Source organism: Puntigrus tetrazona, chromosome 6 (genome assembly GCF_018831695.1).
Source record: "Puntigrus tetrazona isolate hp1 chromosome 6, ASM1883169v1, whole genome shotgun sequence".
Lineage (NCBI taxonomy): Eukaryota > Metazoa > Chordata > Actinopteri > Cypriniformes > Cyprinidae > Puntigrus > Puntigrus tetrazona.
Window position 1 is genome coordinate 24,227,986 of NC_056704.1, and position 14,016 is coordinate 24,242,001.

At 35.0% G+C, this 14,016-nt stretch overlaps 1 protein-coding gene across 2 annotated transcripts in view; it reads left to right on the top strand.

Annotated features, from left to right (window-relative positions):
- The window catches only part of tafa3a (TAFA chemokine like family member 3a), a 74,973-nt gene that overhangs the window by 13,247 nt on the left and 47,710 nt on the right, over window positions 1-14,016 (top strand). Inside the window, exon 2 of one of the 2 annotated variants that reach the window (XM_043242399.1) lies at window positions 10,327-10,469. The exons of the other annotated variant lie outside the window; for it this stretch is intronic. Within the exon in view, the coding sequence (XP_043098334.1) occupies window positions 10,462-10,469 (8 nt within the window). The 5' untranslated portion in view covers window positions 10,327-10,461. The remainder of the gene's footprint in view (window positions 1-10,326; window positions 10,470-14,016) is intronic. 2 annotated transcript variants of the gene reach the window in all.

Below are 14,016 nucleotides of genomic sequence, written 5' to 3' on the forward strand. Positions count from 1 at the left end.
TAAAGTCTGCTCTGAGAATTAGTGGACAGGAAATCGCAAATTAATGAGAATTAGTTGATATGTAGTTACAAAGTTATCAAAAAAAGCATAACCTTATAAATTGTATTAAGTTGTAATTAAACGGGGCATTGGTTGCACACTGCTCCAGGTGTGTGTTCACGGTGTGTGTGTGTGCGTGCACTTGGATGGGTTAAATGCAGAGCACAAATTCCGAGCATGGGTCACCATGCCTGGCCACACGTCACTTCACTTATAAACTTATCACTTTGGCAATCTCTTATAAAACTTTTGCGTTCTCCTGAGGAACTTCGAGTTAGCTGGCAAAACTGTTGCATTCTCTTGCACGACTTTGGCTGTCCCTTGAGAAACTTTGCAATCTCTCTCAAAACGTTTGTGATGGAATAATATGAGGTGGGAGGAAAAACTATGCTATAATGCTTTTTGCAAATGTTTTATAAGTGGATGGGACAATTCAGAATGTTTTTAAATGCTCACGACATTTCCATCCTGAGCCCACTGTTGGCGATATTGTTATGTAACTGCTTATTTTATTTTTCCTCAATGATTAAAAAAAGCAGAAAGAAATAATAACAATTGGAAAAAATAGTAATGCTCAAAAAGACATTCGCTTGTTGCCATCTACTGGTGAAGTCATGTAAAAACGCTTGCTAGATGCTAGTCTGGATGTGTTGCGCACTTCAAATTCACGGTGGTTTGAGAATGATTTTTATGACTTTTAAAACATTCTGACAGTGTCTCATTATCTTTTATATCATAGTACAAGAATGCAAGGCAATGGAAGGACATTTTGTGCCCTTTGCATATCTAATTTACATGTCTGAGTTAAAATGAGGTTTTCTGGGAATGAGCCTGAAGGAATTTTACACTTTTTTAACCTGAAAGTTAAATCACGTATTCATCTCATCGATTTAGATTTTCTGTGGAACCGAAAAGCTTCTAGAACAGAATCAGCCAGTCCAACAAACTCCAATTGCAATCATAATTGTTGATTATTCCCTTGAAATTGCAATTTGCGATTACTAATTGCAATCATTACAATTTACATTAAATTATGTTTTTTACGATAGCTTGAAGCCATATTTTTGGATGAAAATAAGCTAAAAACAACTGAAAAATGTATTGCTTTTCTATAGCATTAAGCTAAAATGTGAACTATACATCATATTGGTTTGTCTTTCAATAAAAAGTGAAAATATGCATAGTGTTATAATGCGATACTAAAACTAACTTGAAATCATTACAAAAACCCCTTAAGATAACACCTAGAAAGAAAAGAACACATCTTAAGCCCACAGAATAACATAAGTGGATTTTGTACGATTAATTGCTGCTTTGAACGATTATGCAACTGCGGCATCCGTAATTGTAATTAGAAATTCGATCAGTTGTGCAGCCCTAATTATAGGCCTATTACTTTTAAAGCAATCAAACTCATATTCAGTTTGAAAAACGGGTAAAAAAACCCCATAGCCACCATCCAGAACAACCATATAGCAATAAAACACCCATAACACATTACAACAACATGCAATATCTTAACATCATAAAGTCGAGTTTTGCAACATCAATACCATGAAAAAAAAATTCTGTCGCATGCTTTTATTTTTTAACATGCTCTCTACTCTCTATAAATCACATTCTTGCTGCATGCACAAAAATATTTGGATTCTTCATTTTTGGATCATGATAGATCACCATGAAACCAAAAAATGCAGCTCTTTACAAATTAGCCCCATTAGGCACATACGGTTGGCCATCTTGAATATTTATGTCACAGTCCCTCTGTGCGAAAAACTTTTCAGCCGTTACATTCTCCGTATTTGCTTAAGAACAGTCCCACAGGTTTTTACTTTTGATTCAAGCCATTGCAGTGGGTTGGATTTCGAAGCAACATTTTGAGACAGTGTCAAGAATTATTATGTAAGAAGAGAGAAGACAATGGCTTATCTGCAGTGCCTCTGCATCTGTGGAAGTGACTAATTTCTCCGAGCTATGGAACCATCACTTAGAGTTCAGCGGGAAAAAAATGATAACGTGTGAGAGAAAGAGGCAAAGCCGAGATTGGTTGAGCTCTGCTCTACTTTTCACAGGAAGGAAGAGCTGCCCACATCGCTGGAACCTGACATGCTCTCTTTTCCCACTCTATGGCCTCCTGTCTGTTTGACAGCCTGATCCATGTTTACTTCCTCTCAAAAAATACGGACAAATCATAGACGGCCATGAACGCCCCCTCTTCCTCTCCCTCAATCTTTTTTTCTGTGTGCAAGTGTGTGTTCGAGATGCCAACCCTGATGTTTCCTCTCTCCCTGTCGGTATTTCCACTTTCTCAATGCGTGTCAGCCAAGTGGAAAAGACCTGTCAATCAAGTGAAGCATGCGCACACACCAGTGTTTCCTACAGAATTTGTTTTCTGTAGGAAACCGGTGCGACCCCTTTTTAAATCGGCCCTTACCGCATGCAATTAATTTCACTCATTAATTTGGTTGCATTAAATATAAAAAAAACCTTAAATAAATGGGTTTTTTTTTTTACCATCAGAGCATTTTGAATTCATGTTTGATTCGTTATAAGATTGCTCTCATCTCATTGAGTCTTCCATGCTGCATTTTTTGTTGTTGCTGCATGCAGCCAGTGTAGCAAATGCAACAGAAAGATGTGTTGTCTTTTTTTTACTGTGCCATCACAGTCAATTCAGACTGCAAACTCACAACTTGGTTAAATCATAATTTCTTTTGTAATGGCGATACGCTGGGAACACTGGCATACACATAATTAAACGTCAAAGAACACATGCAGATCTCGCGGTAAAAGTAATTCTTCACTTCCAAAATTACTCTGAATTTTGACAACAGACAGATGTTGCTATTGATTCATGTCCTCAACTGAACGTGTTCTCCTGAACTTACATAAAACTCATTAAACAAAACTTTCTAGATGATGTCTTTCCAAGAGGGCCACAATTAAATGTCAAATAACTGTACACTACCATTCAAAAGTTTGGGGTTGGTACGTTTTTATAGTTTTCGAAAGAAGTTGTTTATGCTCACTAAGCATGCATATATTTATTACATAAAAAACAGCACTATTGTGAACTATTACAATTTACAATAACTGTTTTCTATTTGAATATCTTTTAAAATATCATTTATTCCTGTGATACATATGTGAATTTTCAGCATCAGAAATCATTCTAATTTTTTTTTTTTTGCTCAAGAAACACATTTTTAATCAATGTAGAAAATAGTTGTGCTGCTTATTATATTTGTGGATACTTTGATCTATTTTTTTCTGGATTCTTTGATGATTAGAAAGTTCTAAAGAATAGCGTTTATTAGATGTAGAAAACTTTTGTAGCATTTTAAATGTCTTTTAATATCCAAACTTTTGAACAGTAGGCTGTAACGAACTATAAATCCGTATAAAAACCGTATGGCTTTTATTTCACATATAATGTTTTATCTGATTTTATGGAACATTAAAAATACACAGAGATAAAACTGAGAAAATCTTGTCTTTAATGACCACAGTGATGAATGTGTCTCACAGAAATCTGGCCGTAAAATTGTACGATCTGCATAAATGAGCACTTTTTTAAGAGGGTTTTTAGAGAGAAAAATCTTTCTAGGGCTAAATTAACTTTTAAACAGGGTTCTGACCTACAACCCACATCTCCATATCCACTGGCATCACTGAAATAAATCCGAAAGGATGCTTAGTTTCCAAACCAACTTGTTTGTGTCACTGGTATCCTTTCACTTGAACAAACTCTTCTCACTCACTTCCATGCATTATGTTTCATTCATTGAAGTCTCTCTTGTGAAGCACAGGGATGCTTTGGCCTTTTCGCACTTCAAAGACTGACTATAGTACATTATGGTAAGGTCTGCGAGGGAGCATATCATTGGTTGCACATACTGAATGGATATGCCATATACACTGAACGAGTTGGTGTTTTGCGGCTCAATGACTTGAGACAGCACCGAACGAACTAGGACATGATGCTTGTGAGCCAGCTAACCAAATGAGGTATGCCGAACGAGAATCTGCTGACAGTGACTGAATAAACCGGATAGCTAGTATGGAAAGTTGGTCAAGAAAAACTCTGAATGTGACATGACAAAGTATTGACTGAAATTCCCAAAAATTTACATTTGAAGGTTGCACAGACCTTACAGACTGCAAGACAGACAGACCTAGGCTATATAGATAGAGTTTTACTGATGGATTGAAAGACAGGAACCCATTAATGCGCAGTCTTAAGCTCAAGCCCCCAGGCTGAGGGAGTGTTCTGGTGCTGGAGAAAAGTTGAAATTATTTTAATAAACTGCTTGAAAAACTTTTCAATAATAAAAACCTTTTCTATGTAAGTTTTTCTAAGCAGTTTTTTTCCGCTGCAGTGTTATTTTGCTGTTTAGAATTGGAATCAGCGATGTGGAATCGAATGAATAAATCTTTCGAGATGGTTCACTCTTCTGAATCGCTTCTGATTAAATTTGAATCTTTTGGATGGTTCACTCACACAGTGAATCCTTTCCGAGTTTCTCGTTCTATAAAACAACAGGCGAATGATTAAGCATCAGAGATTAAACAAGCGAAGTGAATATCCACCATTTTCTTTAACTTGGAAGTGTGGGTGAGGCTTTAGCCGCTATGGGTAAATAACGAGGGCAATAATAATGTGCAGTAAACTGTAAAACTCGCACTACAATCCAGTGTGTTCATTATCAAGATAACATTAAAATAACACGGTAAGAATCGCCAATTTTCAATATCAAGCAACAAAACAAACTATTTTGTTCGGCTAAAAATAGCGACACGGTTGAGACCGGAAGCTATGCATAGAATTTGCAAAAGCCCGCGCATATTTTTATGCCAAGAAAAAGGTAGATAATCTTTATCTTATATAATACGATAACATTTTATAGCATAGGATACCCAAAAGAGAATTAAGAAAAACGTAAACAGTACACAGTTTACATTACCATGATATTGTATGTTTTTGCTGTTTAGTGTCAGCTGCTTCTAATCAGAACGAGAGATTTATAATTCATAACTCAATAATTCATTTTTAATGACTCGACCAAACGGCAATCGATTCATGATTCAGTTTGGATTCTAGCTCTCTGACATGCCAAAAATCATTCGAGGCAGCTTGTCATTCCATAAAACATAAGCAAGATTTATGTTTTAAACTGATGGAGAAAAAAATGGTGCCGGATTACGTAGATAACTGCAATTAATGTAACCCGCAAATGCGTATTATTGTTTACCAACTATGAAAAAGGTTCAACAACTGAAATATCTAAATGTTCTTTATAGTGCTTTCGAGTACCGTGTTGAATATAAGAGAACATTAGGCCTATAAATGGTGATCATTCTACTCTTACCGTTTAAGGCAGTGATACCGCTGTTGTTTTGAAGGATATTTTGAGAAACAGTATCACGTGAATAAGATGATTTGTTTTTGACGGTGTGCTCACCTTGCATCTGGCTTGTTTGTTAACCACTCCTCACTTTCTCTCCTCATTAACACACCAGCTGGCAATACAGGTTTACTGGTGGAGCTTACTTTTAGAGATGCTTTCTAACAATCAGTGGTTATATATATATATATATATATATATATATATATATATATATATATATATATATATATATATATATAAAAGAGTATGTGTGTATTTTAAGTACCCTATGAATTATCTTAAATGTAGCTGAGCTTATAGTTTGCGATATAAGACTAACCCTAAATGAAAAATTTTCTTCTGGTGAACAGATTAAAAAAAAATATAGAAATCTTGAAATGTCCAGCACTAGCTCCTGCATATGCCTCCTCCCACACCCACTTCTATGAATTCATTTAAAAGCACTAATCTCCATTATTCATGGCCTTGTATCGCTGGCTTACGATTCAGACAATAGAAGAGTGGATGTGTGTGTGTTTGGATGAAGGCAGGAGTGCGCGTGGATGGACATGTCGTTTTGGCCCCTCATTAATGGCAGCGAGAGAGCACGAGTCCTCTCTAATGCATTCTCTTACCTTGTTCTTTCTCCTCCGTAAGCGGCCTCTGCCTTCCCCTGACAGGACCGAGCCGGTTCTCAACACAGGTGTGATGTTCGACAGACAATTTCCCAGGCTTTTTTTCATCACCCTCCTTTTCTACCTTCATTCTCTGGGGTCCCAGGGAGAGCCGCCCCTGTGAGATGGAGGGATGAAGTGGGAAGAGCAGGGACGAGAGTAGGCAGGCGAGTGGATAAAAAGGCCGCTGTTCTTTTTCATTTGTGCCTTTTTTTTTTCCCCCTCTCATTTTCCCTCTTTTCTCAGCCAGCTTTTTCTCCGGCTGTCCTGGTTTCTGGTTCTCCAGGGCCGGGGCCTATATTCGGCCGCCGTCGGTGTGGGGCTGAGGTTTCTCTCAGATTCTTTGGTTTAATCAACATTCAGCAGGCTGATAAAACAGAAAAATTCAAAGTGGAGATCCAGCTTTAGTTGCTGGGCCGATATGGTTTTCAGTGGCACAGCTAGAGCACATGGTGGCCTTTTGCTGATATGATACTAATATATGAATACATTTGCAACTGGGCTGAGCCTGTATCAAATATTTATCATGTAGTCGTGGAGATTTTGATGGCAAAGTAAAATTACGCAACAGCATGAATACTGTAGTGATCTTAATGCGCTTTTTATTTGGTTGTTAAGTTTCTTAAAGAGTGCGTCCATAGGCCATTTAGTATTTCTTTGTTGTCTTCTTGTGGCAGCATTTTCAGAGAGATATTTATTTGATTTTCTCAAACATTAATTTGATTTCAATGAATCAGTTCAAACTTGTTTGATGAATCATTTAAAAATTCGGATTCGGTTCTCATTTAGTTCTTACATTAAACATCATGAATCAGTCATTTAGACTTTTTGCTCAAAAATGAACATCTAAAACAGATTCAAATTATTTATATATATATATATATATATATATATATATATATATATATATATATATATATATATATATATATATATATGAGATTATAGTTAATTCATAAAATAGTTTAATACCTTTGTTGTTTATAGTGGTTTTCATTCACACAGACACACACACACACACATATATATATGTATATGTGTGTGTGTGTGTGTGTGTGTGTGTTCACCTTGCGTTTTTGGGGGTTATAATTAATTCATAAAATGGTTTAGCACCTTTGTCTTTTCTAGTGGTTTATCAGAGGTTGAATTATTGTGACTCATCTCTTAGCTGTTTCGTTTGGTTTATGTTCTTCATTAGCATCTCTGTTCAAGATGACTTTAAAGACCACTAAAAATGTGGTTGAGTACTGTTAATAAACAACCTCCCATTTCAGAATAAGCCATCAGGGATCATGTGATCATAAACCGCACAATTACTTCCTTGAAGTGACCGTTGTATATATATATATACATTTCGCTAATGGCCTTTCCTTCTGCAGCAATTCCAAAACTGTCGCTTATAATTCACACCGTGCATATGGAATGGGCTAAAATAAATGTGAATTGCGCGTAATATGGATTACTGTTTACACTAGTAGGTTGCATACAGCATCTGCCACGCTTTGTTTATGATGTTTCATCTAAGGTTTTGTATTAAGAGGTGCATTATAACATCTGTATCTGTAAACAATTATAACGTACACTGCCATTGTTCATTCACAACGCGGCTGTTCTCTTAGCCGCAATTATTCGCTACACGAAAATAAATAAACATAACATAAAAACGATCTCTCTCGCCGTCTGGTTCTGTTCCAATCAGGCCACTGTAATGAGAGTTAGACTTGCTTAAGCCTCGGTAAATACCTGCATGTATGTAAATGGCATAAAATGAGGGCTGGTGCACAATGGCTGTCAGCAGACTCTGCAGTGAGAACTGTATTAAACTTGCACGGGAAAATCAATTCGGAAAATATAGAGGCAATTATTTTGTCTCCCACACAGCCTGACAAAATAACTGCCAAGTGAAGCTGGGAGGAGAAATAAATAATGAAAGAGAGAGAATGAGAGCAAGCAGTGGGGAGACGCGACTACACGAGACACATTAAGACTCTCACAGCCACCCGCAGCCGCACAAACCCAAACAGATGCTGGAACACATCTATAGACGTATGTGAATGGCAGAGTGGAAATTACCTTTAAAAAGTTATGTACTGCATTATTGTTTGTCCTGATAAATAAAACGTATTATGTTGTACGATCACTTATGGAAAGCGATGTTAATTTGACATTGCTTACCTTTGGCTGAGGGTTAAATAATAATTTAAGTGAATTAAAAAATATATTTAAAGTGATATTTTACTAAATTTTAGGGAAAAAATGTATACCTGTCAATACAAAATCAAACTTGATCCTATTTAGTGTCTTTTTTGTCTTATGTTGTGTTTGTCATATTATTTCAAAGATGACGTTTGCTTTTGTAATAATATAAATTGAGATATATTTTTAAAATATGTTATAGAAGCCATCATGATTCAGTCAGTTTCTGATGGGAACTATGTATTTTATGTCAGTAAATAAACTTATAGACACTGTACATTGTAAATAAAAAAAAAAGTATAAAATTATAAAATATAAAAAAATGATATTTAAATAGATGTATAACAAACAATTATAATATAATTCATGATGTTTTTATAAAGAATATTAAAAAAAAAAAGAGCAAACCTTGAGTTGGGAGCTGCTTACCATGGAAGTCAAATGGGGAAATTTTTCACTTGTTCGTCTTTTCACATTGGTCTGAATAAAAAAATGCAAATTCATTCTTTACCACTAGATTCCGCTTTTGGAGAGTTAAAATGAAATCGACCAATCACTGGAAGGGTTTCTATATTTTAAGCTACTAAAGTACTTTAAGCTGTAAAGTTGCTCTTGTCATTTTTAGAGCTGTTTTACGTGTTATGTTCTCATGAATACTAATGTTTGGAGTGTTTTTTATGCATGATGTCCGTTATGAATTATTTAATAATTAGGTGACTTTTTTTGTTGCAGTGGTTATAAAAAGACCAAGTTAAATGTCGATCTTTTGCTAATGAAAAGCACACTCTTGCACATCTTTACAGCATTGTGAAATGATAGTGGTCAACTGAAATGTTTTTAGTCAATGATAACAGTATAGTACATACAAATTGTGCAATGTTTGGGAGGAGCCCAAGACCAAGGTTGAGAAACATTGATTGAGAGTGCATTATCATGTTTTTGTGGTGGATATTTTACAGACATACAGTTTGGACCGTTATGAAATGGCTTACTTTATCAATTTTGCTTATATTATGTACAGTGATGATTAAAGCACTGATAGAGTAGATTATCTCATTTTCAGTTTTGGCAACTGCTTTGAGGTCAGGAAATTTTAGGCTTGTTATTTATACCTAATATTACAATTTTTCAGTAAACCAAAATTGCATTCATATATCACTGCATGGCCTTTTTTTTGCAGCAGTTATCTACTGTAGTAAAAATGTCCTCAGAGGACTTCAGTATTTATTTTATAGTGCGCATAAACCTTTTGATCTACTGTATACCTAGAAGCTCAGCAGTCCCAAGTTTTTAGTTTTTTTTTTTTTTTGCTTGGAAGAACAAGGAAATAGAGTTCAAGCGAAATTGATCGTTTGCTAAGTTGTAATGAAAACGTTCTTATTATTATTAAGCTATTATATATATATATATATATATATATATATATATATATATATATATATATATATATATATATATATATAATAGCTCAGGTCATGATCTGAAAATAGTCCAGTTCAGAGGAAATACAGTAAACAGTGTTTTTGGTTGGTGTTTGTTTGATTTTATTGAGTGTATAAAAGGCAGCGGACAGCATACTCTAAACAAGCGGAACTGATCTGCTTTAACAGGCAATTTCACTGTGTAAGTGAAAGCAGTTTTGCATTGGTTTAGTGGATGTTAATATGTCCCTATGCCGATCTTAAAACAGAAACTACGTCCTTGGAATGAATTATGCTGTTTCTGTAGAATTCCATTTTGACGGCACTGGCAATTATCAGAGAGCTTAAAAGCATTTTGTTGGGTGCACTTTTTGGTAGAGCCGATGGAAATTAGTTTGTGCTGTCGTGTTGGACGGAGAATGAGCCAGATGAAGGCTCGGGATCCATCAAGATGAACTCATTAACTTGTGCTCTACTGAGAGCTGATGAGTGGACGGAATGTATGATTTCGGAGGCGTGTCTACATGACAGGCTCCTCCCATTTTCACAAGCTCTGTCTAGCTGTCTGTCTGATTCTCCCTCGCTCTCTTTTTTCCCTTTCTGCCTCAGTTTCTGGCCCTTTGGGTTGGCTGATGTAACCGTGTGACAGAATCGTGCAAATAGAGGAAAGAAAGAAGAGGATGGAGGGATGAATTTGTCAAAGAACGAGTGGGAGTTCGTGAGGACAGAAAGACACCAAGTGGGATGATCAGGTGATCTGATTAGACCAGGAAAGCACGGCTAGTTCTCAAGGGCTTGACTGTTCTCAGGGGGCTGATTATTTTTGTCTACATTTCAATTTGACCTTAGTGGTTATACATGACTGGCGAACCGTTCATGCAGTCAAAGACAGTGAGGCGGACTGACTAAAGTGACAGTGGTGACTTATAAAACAGAGGTAACCATCCACAGTTCTTCTTAAACCGTGACAATTCTCGTCAATAAGAGAATAAATCTGTAGTGTGTGCAAACAGAATAGTGATTTTATTTATTCATGGTTAATTTTATACAGAAGTCGACATTTCGTCCTCCCACATCTATTTTGAGTGATTCAGGGGTGAATTTTGAGTGAGGTCTCTTTAAACTCAAATCATACGGTGTGCTTGTGTTTGTGAGGGTTGTTATTTGATTTAATAGCCAGTGTGTCAGTGAGCTTTGAAATATTCATAATTTTGGTTATGGCAGCTCTGAGGGCTGGAATATGGGTATGCGTGCGTTCATGACAGCTGACGCAGAGATAATGATAAAGGTGACAGAAATAGAGACTAAGTCGGTCATTTTTGTGCCATTGAGCGACTCTTTTATTGACTTACTGCTATTTTTGAATGTAGCCGCTGTAGAAAACAATTTGATAAGTGAGTTACAGTAACACTGACAAAAGATATTAGAGCTGGTCAGTAAAGTTAAACAGATCTCAGTATTTCCCGTATATAGTTGGTTTATTTATATTTCAGGATGCTTATTTTGATATTTAAATATTTTATTCAATATTTCAAATCATTATTTGTTTTTTTATCTGTAGTGCTGAAGAGGTAGAATTTCTGTATTTATTTTTATTTTTATTTTTATTAATTTACTTTCATAGACTGTCCCTATCGTTTAGTTATGAATAAGGTTTTCAGAATTGAATTGATTCGTTGTTCAACTCTAGCACTGTTAAGAATCAAGAAGCTAATCTAATGAGATGTCTTTTGGAAATTTAATAGCCAAATTAATGCAATAAAATAATTACAAAGCTTATATTATATTATATTAATATTAAACACAATATTACTTAATCGGTTAAATCAATAGACACTATTAATATTAATAATACTCATGTTTTTGTTGCATCTAAAATAAAGGTTTTTGTAAACATATATTTGTATACTGTGTATATTTACTATGTATATATAAAAACACACATGCATATCTTTATGAACAATATGTTTATATATTTGTATAAAATAAGTTATACATGTAAATATTTTTTAATGCATACTGTATGTGTGTTTCATAATATATACATAATAAATATACGCAGCGCACACACACATATACTACATTTACAAAACCTTTAATTTCGGAAGCGAATAATCACAATTAATTGTTACCAGCACTCATATCATTACATTAAATATAATTATATTCACTATATAAAGTCATTCAGCCCTTGTAAATGAAATATTGAATTTGATAGAAATGCACACGTACATACATTTCTGTTTTCTTTCAGGAGTTCTTCTCGAAAAAAAGCATATTCAGCGGTTCTACTTGAACACATTCATCTATACAGTGCATTTATACCTCACAGCCTTTTTTAACCTGGTATCTTTTGTATCTAAGGTCTATAGCTTGTTGAATGAATGGCTGTGAGGAGAGAGATGTGTGAAAGCACGATGTAATGAACAAATGCTCCCTTCTTTCTTCCACTCATCTTTGCAGACTCTCGATTCGTAGACGGGAACATGTTCTTGGCTGACGCACTTGAAACTGCAATCAGCAACGTGTCATGATAAATATATTATGTCCATTTAAACCGTAATACTGTCGTATGAATTATTTAGGGAATATGTAATAGAGAAGTGTTCACTAAATAAACAACTATTCTCAGCACTTAGTAGTGAGCTGCATTTGATTCGCGTACCACAACAAATACTGAATCAGCTTACCTATACCGCCAATAAAATAATAATACTCCCACACTCTAGTTTGGTTTGCAGGGCTAGGTCATAAATACATTCATACATACTATAATATTTTACTATGCCAATATCAGGGATTTTTGTTTTATATAACGATGATAAATTTTTTTTATTACAAAGTGGAAAGTATGCTATGACCGTCAACTTCACATTTTAGACTTGTTTATATTTAACATTTAATTTTTATTTTTTTTAATAGGACGAGTAGGCCTATTAGACATACTTTAGCTGTTCAAATCTGGTGTATAAGTGTACAAAAACATCAAAATTACATTTAACAGTGCAGAACCTTAATTTAACTTCTGTTTCATTAGCACTAGCGATTATCCTGTGAATTCTGGTATTTTGGGACATTTTTAGCAGGCATTGCCAGGATCCATATAAAGCGCGCTCAGAACAGAGAAGATTCTGCATCATGTACCGTTGATCACCTCGTCTAAAAATACAGTAATCTACCGAGAAGTCATTTGCGCATTGTGGATTTGCACAGTCATATTTTATTTGTATTATTTTCCTCTGTTGTTTATCTTAAATTTTAGCATTGTCTAGGGACTGGATTTGATCTTAATGATGTGGCATCAGATTGTATAATGATGTGTTCATTCCTCCGAGCCACTTTCTTGTTTTTCTTCCTGTACTGCAGGAGAAAAGCACTGGAGAGGCCACCCGCTAAACAAGGCTAAAAATAATGACTCCTAAGCAAGGTTTGATTCGGCCGGCTCTGTCTTCTTTTCCCACAGGAATTTCTCTCTGAATGCGGACAGCACCAGTTTTTTCTTGCATTTTTCCTTTTCTATTCCTTGGAAACATACAAATGCCCATTCAACGGCTTTTGTTTACTGAGCTAAGCACTGGCGTGAAAGTCCACCTGCACTAGGCTATAGGGTTCCTATGCCTGTGTGTGCACATATATGTGAGTATATAAAGGTTTCCAAATGTTTTATACAATTTTGTTGCTCAGACCCTGTTTTTTTTTGCAATTTAGTAGCAAAGCAAAGGCCTTATAGAGATGAAGATGCAATATAGTAAGGATCTGTTATGGTGGTTCAAATAGTAGATTTAACACTGCTATTTATATTGCAGTGTTCATACCACTTAGTTTGGGGTTTGTAAGATTTTTTTTATGCTCATCAAGGCTGGATATACTTTATCAAATATAGTAAAAAAAAAAAAAAAAAAAAAAATATATATATATATATATATATATATATATATATATATATATATATATATATATATATATATAAAAATTTATTCCCGTAAAGCTAAATTTGTGTTACATAATGGTTCTGAAATCATTCTAATATGCAGATTTAATGACCAAGAAACAATTATTAAACATTTATCGTGAATGTTAAAAACAATTTGTCACGGGTGTGGTTTAGAGTAAAGGAGCGCTCGACAAGTAAAATAAACTTAAACAGATTTAATCCTCTTAAACGGACAAAATATTAATATAAAAACAGGCGGGCAGAACATAAACCACACATATGGACCTCGACAATCGGGCAAACTGAATACAAACACACAGGACTTAAATACACAAAGTAATTTGACTAAATTAACAAGACACAGC